The following is an 18,078-nucleotide window of genomic DNA, read 5'->3' on the forward strand; positions in this document are numbered from 1 at the left end:
CATTGACTATAATCAAAAGATGGATCAATGGATTAAATAAAAACAGCACATACAGTGTTTATTTTTACATGGACAGGCAAGCATCTGAGGCAGCATGTGGTAATAAAACCCAACAGACAAATGCAAATTTAAAAGCATCAGAGGGGGAAATAATCTGAATCTGCTTAATTTTTGAACTGGAAACAATTTTTATGAAGCCAGAAGTCACAATTGCAGAAAGCGTTATCACATGGTTGCTAAGAGTGGTCATCAGGTAGATCAGGGGTAGGGAACCTGGTCCACATCTTGTACGAGGCCTTTGAATTTGGTCTACAAGGGCATTTGGGGCAAAACATGCCCACTTGTCAATCACCCTACATAATATGATACCAGCTGTAGAGATCTGTTATCTCCAATCTAAGTACGAAGATCCAAGAGGCAGCTTGCTCTTTGATGGTAAAAAGCAGCAGCAAAGACTTAGCACTGTGATCCCAGAGTGCTAAGACTGGAGATAAGCCTCTGCCTGTTGACTCTTAAAGAGCAAGCAAAAGGTCATCTCTGATTTTAGCGCTGTGTGACTACAGCACTGAGATCAGAGGCAAGCCTCTGTCTGCTCCTGCAACTTGAACTTTGAACCACCTGGAGTCATCTTAAACCAGGCAATTACCGGATAGGTGTCCTCATCCACCTGCCAAAAATGGCCTGTGGAGGGTGGGCCAGTCCTCAGGCTGAAAAATCTTTCCTAACCCTGGTGTGGAACCAGCATGGACATGGTCAACTTCACTGTTCCAGGTGTGCCCGCTGGAAGAATCCCAGTGGAAAAAAAGGCACCCACCATTTCCAGAGAGGGTTCCCACATTGCTGTCCGTGTGAAACAGATCTGATATGGGGAATGGGAGCTGAAAATTGGTTTTAAAACTTCTGCATGAAGAGAAGTGATGGGGGGGGGGCAGGGAGAACCACTGTGGTGCCATTCCCAAGGCAGCTCCAAACTCCACACATCTTCATCTCAGAGCAAAGAGACCAAAGTTGATCTCAAGGCCCATATTGAGAGAAGATGCTCCTTCAAAGACACCAGAGACACACTTTGTCGAGTTTAGCACTAGCACCAAGAACCTGGACTTCAGATCAGCATCAAATTGGAAGTTCATATAGATGGAATGAACAAAGGAGGGAGCCCATCAGCAGGCTGCTGCAGAGATAGAAGGAAGACTGGAATACCAACCTCATTGACCTCCTTCAATTCTGTCTGGTTACATATTATAAAAGCTACTGTTTTGGGATTTGGTGCCTGAGTTTGCTTGTTCCCTATGCCCTCCCCATAGTTTGTCCTTTCAGGCCATGCACTGTTTTTGGACAAGCACTGTTCTGAATGAAAATAATGACAATCTGGACGCACACTTGGTCTCATACACACTTTGTAGTCTGATCCTGACATACATCTCTTACCTTTAGTTATGCTGAGAGTGTTGTCTCCACTTGCTACAAAATCATACAGGGCAACGAAAAGGTTGGGGTCATTTTCTCCGGGACCCGAAAGCAGATTCTCCTTGGAGTTCCAGCGGACGGCTTCACTTAGGCCCTGGGGCTCAAATTCAGAGGCTACTGGCCTCTGAAGCGCTTCTGGAAAAGTAAATGAAAAGGGGAGGGGAAGAAAAAGGTTAATTTTCAAAAAAGAATCTGGTCCCCCCTCCCCTTTTCTCTTAATCACAGTTTTGCTTTGAATGTGCTTAGTGCAGTGGTTCTCAAAGGGTGTGGAGCGCCTTGTGTATCAGAAGCAGAGGCGTAGTGTGGAGGTTGCTGGGGTGCCGATGCACCGGGCATTGTTTCGAGGGGGGGGGGCATTCCTGACGCCCTGCCTATGGTTAGCTGTTGTGTCCTTCTCAGGAACCCTCCAGCAGAAGGGCGCCTGAGAAGGAGGCAACAGCTCAGGGATCCTGCAAGCCCAGCGCCGCTCGCAAAAGCAGCGTGGGGATGATGCTTGCCTGTTGCCTCCTCCTCAGTCGCCCTCCTGTTGGAGCCTGGAGGGTGCCTGAGAAGACTGCAAGAGTTCATGCATCCTGCAAGCCCAGCGTCATTTTTGCAATTCTTGCAAAGCGATGCTGGGCTTACAGGGCGCTGTGAGGGGCAGCCAGGCAGGCTGTGCAGTGCAGTCCCAAAGCATGGGAGAGGCAGCACTGCCCCTCTCTGATGCTGGGACCCAAGGCTGCAAGGGTGCCCTTACAGGTTCTACACTGACTTAAAAGCAGCACAGGGCCAGGGCACAGAGCTGCTGCGTCCCTCCAGCTAAGAAGGATGCAGATGCTCTGCCCCCAGCACCCCCACCCTATTGCCCAGAGTATACCCACCCCAGGTGCTGGTGGGGTACGCTCCACCACTAATCAGGAGAGGATGGCAAGTGTGGTGGGAATATTCAAGGACAATCAAATAAACATTTTAACATTCCAGTGTAGAATAGTATAGTATAATGTCAAAATAATATTTTTTATTAGTAGAATATGAGAGCAAGAGCATCAAGTGATACTGAGGACACTCCTAGTTGTGATCCAGAATCGCTATATTGTGAGAATGATTCACGTTCTTACGTAGCTGCGTTGATTTATACTTTCTGGATGTCCCATGATCATATTATAAAGTACTTGTGTTCTATGTTATAAATCAAGCACTGCCAGGAGTTGTTTCTTTTTGTTTTCCAGTGTATTTATCAATATAAAATTTGGTGTGGCATGAGCAAACTTTTATTCTGAAAGTGTGGCCCAGAGAAAAAAGTTTGAGAACCACTGTTAAAGGACATTTATTTTGTATTTTGGCTGATTTATATTATTAGTGTGTGTGTGTGTGTGTGTGTAAACAATGTTGTTTTATTATTTTATGATTTTATGTAAATATACTGCAAGCATTATTAATTTTTTTATTTTTTGCATTTCTATCTCACTTTTTCCTCCAAGGAGCTCAAAGTGGAGTACATGGCCCTCTCTGTCCTCATTCAATCCCAACAACCTAGTGAGGTAGGTTAGGCCAAGAGGTAGGTTGTATCCAATGCTTGTCCTACTCAGAATAGGCCCATTAATTTTAATGGGTCTCCTCTGAAGGTAAAGGTAAAATGACCCTTGACTGTTAGGTCCAGTCGCGGACAACTCTGGGGTTGCGCGCTCATCTCGCTCTATAGGCCAGGGGAGCCGGCATTTGTCCGCAGACAGCTTCCGGGTCATGTGGCCAGAATGACTAAGCCGCTTGTGGAGAACCAGAGCAGTGCACGGAAACACTGTTTACCTTCCCACTGGAGTGGTACCTATTTATCTACTTACACTTTGACGTGCTTTTGAACTGCTAGGTTGGCAAGAGCTGGGACCGAGCAACAGGAGCTCACCCTGTCACGGGGATTCGAACCGCCAATCTTCTGATCGGCAAGCCCTAGGCTCTGTGGTTTAGACCACAGTGCCACCCACCACCTGCTCTGAAAGGCCTATCCTATAGCTATCTGCACACAAACACACCAGCTTTGGTTGCATAGCTCTCCTCAAAAGCTGCCTTATTCACCAAGGCAAAATACCTAGAAAAGAAGAAAGGTCTGATGGGCTGTAAAACAATTAAGTTTTCAAACATGCTACGGGGATTCAGCCTTCCCCCCCACCCCCCTCATCTGTCCCTTTTTTGTACACACAGATTACCCATTTTATCATCCCCGCAGCGATTTAATTACGACAATTATGAGAGAAACAGAAGAGCCACTTGGAGAAAATTAAGCTGATTAATCATTTTACCCCGAAGAATGCTTTGATCTTGTCAAGCCCATTAAAAAGCTCCCTTTATCAAGCAAAGAGGCGCCATACATATTGGATGTGCTGTGTGTATGTGTGTGTGTGTGTGTGTGTGTGACATCATCAGCTGGGTAAACACCTGAAATAAACAGACAGCAAACAGCTGGAGATGGTGGAAAGATGACATCAGTGAAGAGCAGTGCAGAGAGAAAAGGCTGCCCCCTCACCCCCTGCTGCTGCTCCATCCTCCCTGTGCAAAGGCTTTACTGTAAACTGTACACAGTGGGATGTCATGTAACCTCGGTCAGTGAGAAAAAATGCCTCCCAATGGGGACTGATTCAACAGGAAGGCCGGAAATCCAGCACTGTCTTCCCCTCCAATTACACCACGACCAAGGACAAGTGGTGAAGGGCTCATGCCAGGTCTTGAATCAAGATCCTGGAGAGAGGCCACGCTGTGAACAGCATGAGAACTCCCCTCGCTCCCCCCTCCCCTCATGTTTATGTTAAAAATTTGACCCCTCCCTTCTCTCTGCACCAAATTACTTGCTCTCTTTTGAGATGAGGAGACGCAACAGGCCAGACTTCAGGAGAACAGTGAAAGCACAACTTGGAAATCAAGGAAAACTATTTACTTTTGAGTGATCTTCATAAAGAAATAGAAAGAGCCTCCCTGCTGGATCAGGCCAACTGGGGCCCATCTGGTCCAGCAGGCTGTTCTGACAGTGGTCAACTAGATGCTTAGGGGAAGCTTGCAAGCAGGACTTTACAAACAACAGCAACCCCCTACCTAGTTGCGGGTCCCAGTAGCTGACATTCAGAGGCATACTGCCTCCGACAATGGAGGGAGACTGTAAGAAGATCCCTCCTGGATCAGGTCAAAGGCCCATCTAGTCCAGCATCCTATTCTAACAGTGGCCAACTAGATGCCTTGAACAGAAACCTGAAAGCAGGACATGATGCAAAGTATCACCCGTATCTTCATAGTGCTCATTGGCCATAGATCTTGAAACCTATTAGGCCTGAGTGACCACACAATCACGGCTGACAGATGGAAAATGGCACAACTTCCAAGAATATCTGAATCCTTAACAACAGGACCTATTGGCAGCCAAATTTAGGGAGGGGTGTAAATTCAGTGACAGAGCACTTGCTTTGCATGCTGAAGGTCTCTCTCTCTCTCTCTCTCTCTCTCTCTCTCTCTCTCACACACACACACACACACACATTTTGTGATGCTTTTCTTGAACATAGAATCTGAAGATCTTCACATGTATTGAAAGTTTGCACTCCACGTAGTATGAACTTCAGTGGCAGAAGTAAAAAGACAACATCTATCTCCTGCTTTGTTATTTGAGAACAAAGCCTGCTTTTGAAGAGACCACCTGCTTCAGCAGACATCCCCAATATCTGACTTGAACCTTCTGCTTTGATTGCTATTTAAACTGTCACATTGTCCTGGTGGGCTTGTTTATTATGTTAAGGATGCTTTAATGTAGGGAGGTTTTTTTGTTTGCTATGTACTTTAATTACAGGTAGCTGTACTTTTTACAATAATTTGATTCTTGTTATTTTGATGTTATGTCAATTTCTGAACCACCTGGGTATTTCTTATTGAAAAGAAAGGCAGATTATGATGATGATGATGATGATGTTGATGATGATGATTAAATTTCAATCTACCAACTCCAGCATCCTTCCAGCAAGCATAATCTATCCAGGTTTGGTTTTTTTCTCAACTAAATACAAGAAACCAAAACACAGAAATCCTCCAAAATTCACATAGTTCTCCAGCCAAGCGATATGTACAAATAATTACATAGCAAGGGAAGTGTGTACAAAAATGAGTATGTTAATGAAAATCACACACACACACACACAAATGCATTGCACTAAGGCAGATTGCTTTGCAAATCAGTACATTTTAGGCAAAACTGCATATTAAAAATGTGCATATTAGGATAAATTCACACTAAAATGCAGATAAATTTTCATGAAGACAGAAGAATTCAAAAACTGATGTTTTTGAACCGAACTGAACTTTTGGGGGAAATGAAAATTTGACGTATTTGTCCATCCATATGTGTTCATTTTTTACGTTGACATCCTACTTTTTTGTCCAAGAAGCTTAAGGTGGTGTACACAGCTTCCCACAACAACCCTGAGAGGTTGGTTAGGCTGAGTGAATGAGTAGCCGAAGGTCACACCCAGTGAGTTTCATGGCCCAGTGGGGATTTGTTTTTTGTTTTTGTTTTTTTTATAAAATATTTATTAAAATTTAAAGATTGGGAAAAAACAGAAGCAAAACAGAAGAAAAATATGAGCAATAAACAATTACAAGACCTCAAAAACAAAAATAAATACAGAAATACAAAACATCAACAATACAAAAAGAAAAAAAAGAAGACAAAAGCATTAAAAAGGAAAAGAAAAACCCCAAAAAGAACAAACAAACATACAAAAGAACCACATATTTTCATATCCTTATCTTTCATTTGCTTATTTCCTCGACTTCCTCACACCTCCTTTTTTGTATTCTAGTTCAATTAAATATTCCAGCAAGTCCTTTCCCCTTTTCACAAATTTAGTTCCATGGTTTAACTTAATGCAATTTTAGACTTAAATTTACCTCTTTCCCCAATGTCAATCTATTCATACTTGATTCTTTATAATATTTCTACTAAAGTCATATAACTTCTTTCCAGCATCTTTCTAACATTCATTAATTTTGGAATATTTCTGTAAATAAGCTTTGAATTTTTTCCAATCTTCTTCCACCGACTCTTCTCCCTGGTCTCGGATTCTGCCAGTCATTTCCGCCAATTCCATGTAGTCCATCACCTTCATCTGCCATTCTTCCCTGGTAGGTAAGTCTTGTGTCTTCCAGTGCTTTGCAATGAGTATTCTTGTTGCTGTTGTAGCATACATGAAAAAAACTCTTTCCTTCTTTGGCACCAGTGGGGATTTGAATCCTGGTCTCTCCTGGGTCCCTGTCTGACACTTTAATTGTTTCTACCTGGTTTTGAACTGAGGATCTTTTGCGTGTTAGGCAAACATAATAAGCACTATGCTACAGAAACTGTCACTAGTTAAGGTGGCACCCGTATTTAAATCAATGCAACATTTCCAGATTTGAGCAATGCCTCTCTCACATGCGGCATAGGGGAGCTGCTGAGGAGGAGGCTCTTGGCTCGAAGCTCACTAGTCACTGGGTCTGATCAGCCTCAGTCTGCTACTGTTTCTCCAGGGTTCCTGTTCACTTGTGCTCTACAACACACCACTTCCCACCCTACTTCGCACCACAGCCTCCACACTAGGAGAAGCACACGTACACATCTTAAAACACCTCTTTTCACCTTTACTTCCTCCTCGCAGAAGCATCTGTTCCAAACAGGGAGCCAAATTCTTTAGAGAGGCACATTCAAATCTGTGTGTGTGCCTGTCTCTCCTTCTCTTTTCCACTAAATCAGATTCAAATGTGCCTCTCTAAAGTGCCATAAGGAAGTTGTGCTCACCTGGTGGTGAATGCCACCAACATGGATGGCTTTAAAAAAGGACTGGAAAAATTCACTGGTGGTGCCAATGACTGAGAAGTTTTTTCTTTAGGTGAGGCTGCCATAAAGAAGGTGTACTTTGAGGGTCTTTTTTTTGTTTACAATAAAGCAGGGTGTAAATTTTATGAAATAAACAAACAGATTAAAGAAATCATACAAAGTTTGTTGGGAGAAATTAACACAAAAATATTTATGAGAATTCAGCTGCTCCCCTCTAATGCAAATATGTGCAGAAAGGTGGAAAACTTGGGGCGGGCGGGGGGGAGAGAGGGAGGGATAGAGATGAGAAACAGACAGAACCAGAACATTAAAAATATCCTTCAATCCCTATTTGCAGTTGACATATCCACCCACCCACACAAAAGCTCTTGAAGTCAGGAGCTTCCACCCCAGACTAAACTTTGCATTTCTCCTCTCAAACAAACACTAGAAACCTACAGGGGAAATCAGCTTCCAAGCTGTACCAACTGCAAGGCAGGTCCAACGGAAAGACAACATCCAACATCTATCAACAACAAGTGCCACGTCCCGTGGACTTGCAGACATCATAATCACCTCCCCACAAAAGCATCCTTTAAAGTGAAGCGACAGACTTCCTTCTGCACTGCAGCTACTTCCTCGGCTGCCAATTACAGGCCCACTTCCTCAAACAATGGCACGCCATGACAGCTTCCCTCAAGGTTAGGGATGTCAGAACATTCCGACAAAAACAGACACAGGAGGGGAAATTGCCGGTGTTCACTTTATGTCTGCAACAGAAAGCAACCCAGTGAATACAACTGATAATTGCTGCTACTTTTGCTGCCTTCAGCACGCAAACAATAGGTAATTGATTATGGTCCCCCACCCCTAAATGCATTTATTTTCCTTTGCACTGGAATGAATGGGGAGGAATGACCTAATGACAACCTAAGTTACATAATTTACATGATTAATTACGTGTGCTACACGATTTCCTCACAGCAGGCAGTGAGACAAATAACATGGTTTTTGATAGAAAGTGAATTGCAGCAGAACAGATCCAAGGCTGCAGGCAACAAATATGGGGCAGAACGGGAAAATATGCTGAATTACACCCCTAATCGTCGTCGTCGTCTTCTTCTTCTTCTTCTTCTTCTTCTTCTTCTTCTTCTTCGGCGATCCCTCGTAGCCGAGTAAGATTGTCTTCCATAAACACGGTTTTAACAATGAGTCCGTAAGTGACTGTGGAGGCTAATTCTGGATCCACACATCCTTCCACAGTGGGGACATTGGTTTCCAGGCAGGAGTTGATCACGGTGTGGATTTGCCAAGCGTGCCTTCCTCTTAGCACTTTTCTCCCTTGCGTCCTGAGTTCGAGTGTCTTCAAAGCCCATAACACCTTTGGTAAAGGCTGTTCTCCAACTGGAGCGCTCGCATGCCAGTGTTTCCCAGTTGCAACTACATTTTTTTATATTTGCCATGAGACAGTCTTTAAACCTCTTTTGTTGACCACCAGCATTACGCTTTCCATTTTTAAGTTTGGAATAGAGTACAGTAGTACCTTGGGTTAAGTACTTAATTCGTTCCGGAGGTCTGTTCTTAACCTGAAGCGCCACTTTAGCTAACGGGGCTTCCTGCTGCCGCCGGGCCGCCGGAGCACAATTTCTGTTCTCATCCTGTTGCAAAGTTCTTAACCCGAGGTACTATTTCTGGGTTAGCGGAGTCTGTAACCTGAAGCGTATGTAACCCGAGGTACCACTGTAGTTGCTTTGGAAGATGATCATCAGGCATCCGCACAACATGACCAGTCCAACGAAGTTGATGTTGAAGAATCATTGCTTCAACACTGGTGATCTTTGCTTCTTCCAGTACACTGATATTAGCTTGCCTGTCTTCCCAAGTGATATGTAAAAATTTTCGGAGACACAGTTGATGGAATCTTTCGAGGAGCTGGGAATGGCGTTTATAAGTGGTCCATATTTCACAAGCATATAGTAAGGTTGGTAGTACAATAGCTTTGTAAACAAGCATTTTGGTTTCTCTGCGAATGTCCCAGTCCTCAAATACTCTGCACTTCAATAGGGAGAAAGCTGCACTCACAGAGCTCACATGCATCGTAGGTCACATGCAGGCAGCCTGTTAATTCAGCTTCCCTCCTGATGTTGCTTGCACCAAACTTTGCAAGGAACAATGGCAACAACAATGGCTGTTTTGCTGAGCATTCATTCCAGGAAGGTTAGAAGATGTGATACCAAACCATTTCTCTATCACTCTCCTGATCAAAGTGTCTGATTTTTTTGGGGGGGGGGGGAGGTTGTGTTTGCTGTGCAAATGGCCCAACTGTGCCCAGCCTGAATTTGACAGGGTATGATTTAATCCCACCCTCAAAATAGCAGCAGTTTTGGAACTGGCTGTAGTAACTGATGAGTGGGGTCCTGAAATTGCTAACTTCCAATTTGGTTCAAGTTTCATAGCAGAAAATCAATTTCACTTATCAAGGAAAAGAGGTACTGAGTCCTATGCTGGTCATTTGAGATCTTAGCCCTATATTTATTAGATAATTACGAAGAACATTTAAGTGTCCATGTTTTCAGACACAACGTAAGCAGCATGCAAAAACAAAAAAACACCAAAGGATCTCGCCAAACTGGGTGAACAAAAAGGTTGCAGCATTTGGGACTTTTTAGCTTAGAGAAATGGTGGGTAAGAGGTGATATGATAGAAATTTATAAAATTTTGCATGGCATGGCAGATTGGATGGAGAAACCTTCTCTATCTCTAATAACGCTAGAACTCGTGGACTTCCAATGAAGCTGAATATTGGATGATTCAAAACAGGAAAAAGGAAGAACTTCTTCACAGTTGACAATCACTCCTACAGGAGGCAATGATGGCCACCAACCTAGATAGCTTTAAAACAGGATTAGACAAATTCATGGAGAGGACTATCAATGGCTACTAGCCATGGTGGCTATGTTCTGCCTCCATAGTTGGAAGCAGCAATGTTTCTGAATACTGGTTTCTTGAACCTGCAGCAGGAGAGAGAGCTCTTTCATTCCAGTCCTGTTTACAGGTTTCCCATATAAACATTTGGCTTGCCCTGGTAAGAACATGATGTTGGACAACATGTGCCTATATCCTGATCCAGCAGGCTCTTCTAATGCAACCTCTGGGTCACCTCACCCAGTGACTTTCTTTGAAGAAACACTTCAGAACACCACACAGTCCCTCCAGGCATCAATTTCATTGCGCATTCATGATTATTTGCATGTAAGAAGGCATCGGGTGGTTACACACAATTCCATTTTCAGTATGGTTTGCTCCTGCAAATGTTTTGAGGTTTGTTTCCAATTGATGCATGTCCTGTAACTTCCTGCTGCAATCCTGTAACTTTTCATACCCCAGATGTTCTGGTCCCCCACCCAACCACTTTTGTAGCACTACACAACAGTGTCTGCTCCATATGGCAATAATTCAGTAACACAGTGGAAGCATCACAAACGTAATAAAGCGGAAGGATGTGTGGACAGTCCAGGATAAATACAAGACTAAGCAGTATTACTGCACAGCAATATATATATATATATTTAAGGTAAATGGAGTGTAGAGTGACTGGATTCTGTACCGTATTCAGCACTCCTGAAGAACTGCAGCAGCTCTGAAGGAGCATCTCTATAACTAGAAGCTCAAGTGTCCTCTGTAGCTAGAAGTGCCTTTTACCAGCTCAGTCTGGTTTGCCAGATACAGCCATTCCTGAACACGGATAGCCTGACCACTGTAGTCCATGCACTGGTAACCTCAAGCCTGGATTACTGCAATGCACTCTATGTAGAATTGCTCTTGGGTCTGATTCGGAAGCTCCAGATGGTGCAGAATGTGGTGGGCAGACTGCTGATGGGGGCATCTGGCTGACAGCACATGGCACCATTGTTAAAACAGATGCACTGGCTGCCCATCTTCTACCAAGCCAGGTTCAAGCTATTAATTTACAAAATATTGAACAACGTAGATCCAGGGTGGTTCAAGGACTGCCTGAACCCGTGTATCCCAGCTCAATCACTGAGACCACCTGCAGGAGGGTTGTTAGTTATTCCCTCAATTGGTGAGACACATTTGACAAGAATAAGGAGCCAAGCCGTTAGTTTTATTGGCCTAGTCCTGCGGAATACTCTGCCAGTAGGGATTCAACAGGCACCTTGTTTCAGCGTTTAAATATCTGCTGAAAACATTTCTATTCCACCAGCCCTATGCAGGCTATTAAGTATACATATTTCCACAATAGCTAATTTCTGATGTTAACTATTTTAGTATGGTTTTTCATTTAATCACAGAATTGTAGAGATGGAAGGGACCATGAGGGTAATCTAGTCCAATGCAGGAATCTCAGCTAAAGCATCCATGATGGATAGCCACCCAACCTCTGCTTAAAAACCTCCAAAGAAGGAGAGCCCACCATCTCTTGAGGAAGCCCATTCCACTGTTGAACTGCTCTTACCACCAGAAAGTTCTTACTGATATTCAGTCAGAATCTCCTTTCTTACAACTTGAAGCCACTGGTTCAGGTCCTGCCCTCTGGAGCTGCAGAAAACCAGCTTGCTCCATCTTCCATGTGACAGCCCTTTAGAGACGGAAAATGCTATCATATCACCTCTCAGTCTCCTCTTTTCTAGGCTAAACATACCCAGCTCCCCCAACTGTTCCTCATAAGGTTTGATTTTTAGACCCCTGATCATCTTGGTTGCCCTCCTCTGCACAACTTCCAGCTTATAAGTATCTTTATTAAATTGTAGTGCCCAGAACTGGACACAGTACTCTAGCTGTGGTCTGACAAAGGCAGAATAAAGTGATACTATGACTTCCCTTGATCAGGACACTAGACTTCTGTTGATGCAGCCTAGAATAACATTAGCTTTTTTCGCTGCTGCATCACACTGTTGACTCATGTTCAGCTTGTACTTTTCAGACTGACTCCCCTCAATGTCTGCTTTTTCAGTTAACTTTTCCACTACAGCTAATCTCCACCAGACTACCTTTAGCACATTGCAACAAGAACAAATATTGGTGCACTTTTTGAGGACTTGCACATTTCCTTACAGCGGCAGCATTTGTGGACTGGAGTCTCCACAGTCCCAAAGGTGCAGCAGGACTTTTATAGTAGCTGGGAGGTGAATCCCATGGACAAGAATGTGGCTTTCCTTCCACAGAAATGGGAGGAGGGCAGGGTGGCCAGGCGGCGGGCAGTATATATTTACTGTGGTTGTAAACCACTCTGGTATATATGTATGTGTGTGCATGCATGCATGCATGAATAAAATGTGGGCTTCACCACAGAGCTTTGGCTTCCAGTATCAGGCAGAGGTGGTGCCAAATTTTCTAAATATCGCATCACCATCATGCACCTGTGACATCAGACACAGGTGCGATCTGCTCAACAGAGATAGGCAGAGTCTTAATCTATCAGCAAAGAGAACATACGGCCAGATCATGTACCCTGGTGCCCAACACAAAGTCTGAGCAACTCAGAAAGGATACCTCGCCTGTATTCCAATTTGCTGCTTTAAGATTGCATCCTGTTATGCATGCTCAATGGAAATCAGAGGGGAAAAGAAATCAATGCACGCTCACTGTGCACATGATGAAGTCACAAATAACTTGCTACAGCGACTGCTCTCTCTCTCTCTCTCTCTCTCTCTCTGTGTGTGTGTGTAAATAAATATTGTTAGGGATCCTGCAGGCATATGACCTTTCACACTTGCGAAACACATCTTCCCATGACACTACACACCCAGTTTCATTACAACTGGGTGTTTCTTTTAAGTGGGTGATAGGCAGGAGCCAAGCCTTTTGTGAGGAAGCAAGATACTAGATTCACTGGGGAGACTGAGGAGATGGATGGATGGAAAACACACAGTCTGGAACCAAATAAAGCAGCAGAAGGCCTAGGAAGAAATGCATAATGAAGGAGAGAAAGACAGGGACTTATTTCCCCCTTCATGCAAAACACTAACACAAACGTCCCATGTTTAACAAAAGCTGTTTAGCTTCATCAAACAAAATAAGAGACACCTGTCTGGACAGCAACAGTTAGCATGAAATGCATGTCATTTGTAAGGGAAGCAGTTTGATGTCTGGCATACTCCAGAGGTTAGGGTGAGGAAACAAGCTAGGAGATGGCTCAAATGCAAGTGGAGGAAAGATCCGGCTGAATGCAACTGAACAATGGTGAGGGCTCATCATTGGGCCTACCTAGTGGGCAGTGAAGCCTGCAAAGAAGGCTTACTTTGCTGCTTCCATTGCATCCGCATTGTGCTGTCCAGAAGCTTTCCCAGGTAGTATGGGGCCTGCTACAGTCTGACCTAAAAGAGGTGGTAGAAACCAATGGTAGCTCACTGTGACTTGTTTGCAAAGCATTTTGAGGATAAAACTGCTTGCATCCACCAGGATCTTGATTCTGCTCAGTGGGGTGTACAGAGCATTTCCTAGTCCTGCTGTGTTGGATGAGTTTCAGCTTGCAAGGCTCAAGGATGTGGACAAGATGTTTGGATTGGTCAGGGTGACCACTTGCGGAATGGACCCTTGCCCCACTTGGTTGATAAAAACTAGCAGAGAGGGAGCAGTTGGCTGTGCCAGGGAGGTGATTAATGCCTCATTGCGAGTGGGGGTGGTCCCTCCTTGCTTGAAGGAGGCAGTGGTAAAACCGCTCCTCAAAAAATCCTCCCTGGATTTGGAAAAACTACTGGCCAGTTACTAATCTCTCCTTCTTGGACAAGGTTCCTGAGTGGGTAGCCACAACCCAGATCTAGGCACTCTTGGAGGAAACTGATTTTCTAGATCCATTTCAATCAGGGCTTAGCAGTTTTGGCACAGAAACTGCTTTGGTCACTCTGTATGATTACCTCTATCAGGAGAGAAACAGAAGAGATGTGTCCCTCTTACAGTAAATATCCTCAACCTCTCAGCAGCTTTCAATACCATCAACCATGGGATCCTTCTGGAGTGGCTGTCGAGTTGGAAGTAGGTGGCACTACTTTTGGTGCTGAACAAGGTTCTCCAGTCCCAGTTTATCGTAATAATGTTTTCACACATACCCTTGTTCCTGTACTGCTAGTCTTGAGCTGTGAACAGTTTTGGGATACATCTACACAGAAAGACAGCACACAAACTAAAAGCAATGGTAACTATTTACAGCAATTCTCAAACACTCCAATGAAGCTCTCTGAAGTTTCAGATCTGACAATAACAACTTAAGAAGAGCCCTGCTGGATCAGGCCAATGGCCCACCTAGTCCAGCACCCTGTTCTCACAGTGCCCAACTAGATGAGCCAATGGGAAGCCTCAGAACAGGATCTGAGTAGAAGAGCCCTGTCCTCTCTTGCAGTTTCCAAACTGGTATTCAGAAGCATTATTCTCTCCAACTGTGGAGGCAGAGCATAGAAATCATGGCTAGTAGCCATCTTCTCAACCATGAATCTGTCCAATCCTATTTTAAGCCATCCAAGTTGGTGGCTGTCACCACCTCCTGTGGGAACAAGTTCCACAGTCTAACTACGAGCAATATGGAGAAGTATTTTCTTTTATCTGTCCTGAATTTTCCAACATTAAGTTTCATTGGATGTCCCCAAGTCCAAGTGTTACCACAGAGGAGGAAAAACGTTTTTCTATCCACTTTCTACACACCATGCATAATTTTATAAACTTCTATCATGTCACCTCTTACTCGGATTTTCTCTAAACTTAGGTGATCTCCATGCCTTGCATTTAAAGCATTCCTAAAGCACTTTAACAGCCATGGAGAATCTAGGTAAATGTTTGTTAAGGTTGCTGGAACCTGTAAGTCTGTGAGGTCAGCATTCTTCAAACTACAGTTCCCAGGATTCCTAGAGTGGAAGCTCTGTCTGTTAACGTGGAACTAGAATGCTTTTGTTATAAGAATTATAAGGTCTAAGATATAAAATAAATGTTCATAAATGTACCAGGCAAAGACAGATACACAGACACACAGACCAGACACACACACACACCCACACCACATGTCTGAAACAGTATAGGAAAACAGTCTTAAAGTCATTTTGACTCTTTCAGTCACCTCAAATATTCCTCTGCAGTTTGGATGGAAATACGAAAAGCCTCCCTATTGTCTCTGTGCTCAGAAAATCCTGCCTTAAGGGCACATTTGGGTATGAATAGGGTAAACCTGTGACCTGGATTCAGGAACTAAAGTATTAACCATCACAAAAGTGTAGCCAGACTGTACAAGTAATGAAATCAGTGACCATTATCAGGTATCCTGGCCTTAGGATTCTGCTGTAGACCGCTCTTTCTGTGATGTATGTGTGATGTACTGGGGGGTGGCCTTAAGCTTACAGGGTAGCAATTTCAAAAAGTCTATATAAGGGCTTGCACACCATTGTTCTGGGTCGTTCCTCCCTCTTGCATGTGGTGTGAGGACCCCGTTGCAACAGTTCAATAAAGATCAGGCTTACTAGCCACTTTGCTTCTCAATATTCTCTGGTTGGGCTCTGTTATTTTCTTCTGCCGATAGGGAACCCACTTAAGGACTCTGTACGGGCTCTTGGATACCCCATAAGGGAAAGGGAGCAGATTTTGTTTACATCACTTTAAATGTATAGTTTGGGTGTGACTTAAATATTCCAAAATGCTACAACCTTTCTGCATTAAGGGTTCAAACAGCACAAACTTTGCGCTTTTCTGGTACTGGATTTCATCTGTTGTATTTTGATCAGAACTGAATTTAGGTGGGTGGGTATAGATAATGCTTCAGTTCTCCCAATTATGGAAATTGGAATCTGGTTCAAACACATATCCTTGCAAATCACGTAGAGAAAGAGCCCAGCATTTTCTAAGAACCACAGCAAACGTCAAATCTTCACTAGGCTACTCTGGGGTTACTGTAACAAGATACTTTCACCATACAGGAATGTCTACAGAATCTAATAGCTGGCAGTGAAAGAAATCACTTCTCTGGTTACAATTTTTTGGGGTTTTTTTTTTAACCAGAGCGCACTGAATTGGGGAGGGTTCCCCAACAACCACACCTTCTCTGCTCCATTTGAGCTAAGTTTTTACAAGAACTAGCTTTTGCTTTGATGGGAAAATTCTCTGCTTTAAAAGTAACTTGTGTTTTAAAATAAAAATACAGCGAGAGCAAGTTAATTTTATCCTCTCTTCGAGACATATGGATGCAGTTCGTTTGTTGAGACCACATCTGCAGCAAGAACAGACAGCAGCACACACACACACCCTGCATCTGATCTACTCCTTTTCACAATGCAAAAAGGGGGTGCGAATAAGTATCCAAACTGGGAAGAAAGAGGAGAGCTAGAAAGGGTGGGAGCTGCAGCTGTCAACCATTTGGTTCTTCAAACCATTTAAGATAATATTTACCAGGTGGAATCAAGCAGGAAGGGAAGGGGGGAGAGACAACCCTTATAGAAGCCGTAATGGGGGTATTTTGATTAAGCACCACAAACACAGTAGTTCCCCAACTTTTTTCGGGCCACTACCCCCATGGTTCCATAAACTCATCCCCAGTGCCCACTACCCTACCCTAGAAAAAGGATTGTTCAGAAAAAGAGTTTGCACAAGCCACTAAGGAAGATACCAGAACAATAAAATTAAAAACAGTAACAATTGCACATTTAGTAAAAATCCAGTTCAAACTTCTCAGTTTGATTAATTCAACAAAACTGATGACTTGATCCAGTGACACTAGCTTTTCAAAGTCTGATACTCCAGCACCCCCTGTCTCCCCTTTGCCTCTCAGTGCCACCCCCCCAAGGAAATTCCACTTTGGAAACCACTGTATTAGGGAGCAATATTGCTCGAGCTAGCAACGATGGCTTAAAACAAAAACAAAAATCCACCACAATTCACAAAACTATTTACCCACTAGGGATGTATGAAGATGCCTTATGTGGAGTCAGACCCTTGGTCCAGCTAGCTCACCATTGTCTACACCAGGGGTCGGCAACCCACGGCTCCGGAGCCGCATGTGGCTCTTTTACACCTTTACCGCAGCTCCGGGGTGGATACTAGCGAGGGGAGGAGGCGCATTGTGCACCCCAACACTCCCCACTGTGGCGGGCGCTGTACTGGCTGTGACGTCGCATGGGGGCAGTGCGTGCGTTAGTCACGCACCGTCCCGACGTCACCTTCCTGCCTGCCCGCCCGCTACATTGTAAGGGGCATGTAGGCTGGTCACTGCATTGAAAGGGGGCATGTACGCTGGTCACTGTTTTGAAGGGGAGTGAAGAACACACACACAAAAAAAGGTAACGTTAATTTAACGTTTATTTCTATGAGGAGGAGTAATTCTGAGGGGTCAAACAAAGAAATAATAAAAAAGTGACAAAAAAGTTATTTTTATAATGACGAGTTTTGCAGCTCCCAGTTTTTTTTTCTTCGGAAACGGGTCCAAGTGGCTCTTTTTGTCTTAAAGATTGCAGACCCCTGGTCTACACTGACTGGCAGAAGCAGCTCTCCAGGGTTTGGGTCTGGGAGTTTTATTCCAGCCCTACTGGGGATGCCAGAGATTGAAGTTGAGACCTTCTACATGCAAAACAGGCATTTTTACCATTCATCTATGCCCCCCCCAAGAAAGATTCTAGTCATCATGGTTCTGAATAAAGAGCTGAATCAAATAAGAATACAAGAAGCTGCTTCATATAAAATCAGACTTTTGGTCCATCTGGCTCCATACTGTCAACACTGACTGGCAGTGGCTGTCCAGAGTTTCAGGGATTGTCTTTTCCCAGCTCTACATGGAGATGCTGCTGGGGATGAAACCTGGGACCTTCTGCATG

The 18,078-nt window shown here is 44.0% G+C and overlaps 1 protein-coding gene across 2 annotated transcripts in view; it reads right to left on the minus strand.

Moving 5' to 3' along the window:
* ABL1 (ABL proto-oncogene 1, non-receptor tyrosine kinase) overlaps positions 1–18,078 on the minus strand; it is a 132,263-nt gene that overhangs the window by 52,503 nt on the left and 61,682 nt on the right. For both annotated transcript variants that reach the window (XM_080990597.1, XM_080990598.1), the window contains exon 2: positions 1,429–1,602. In XM_080990597.1, the coding sequence (XP_080846723.1) occupies positions 1,429–1,602 (174 nt within the window). The remainder of the gene's footprint in view (positions 1–1,428; positions 1,603–18,078) is intronic.

This window comes from Podarcis pityusensis (assembly GCF_964106645.2).
Source record: "Podarcis pityusensis genome assembly, chromosome: Z".
In the NCBI taxonomy this organism is placed as follows: domain Eukaryota; kingdom Metazoa; phylum Chordata; class Lepidosauria; order Squamata; family Lacertidae; genus Podarcis; species Podarcis pityusensis.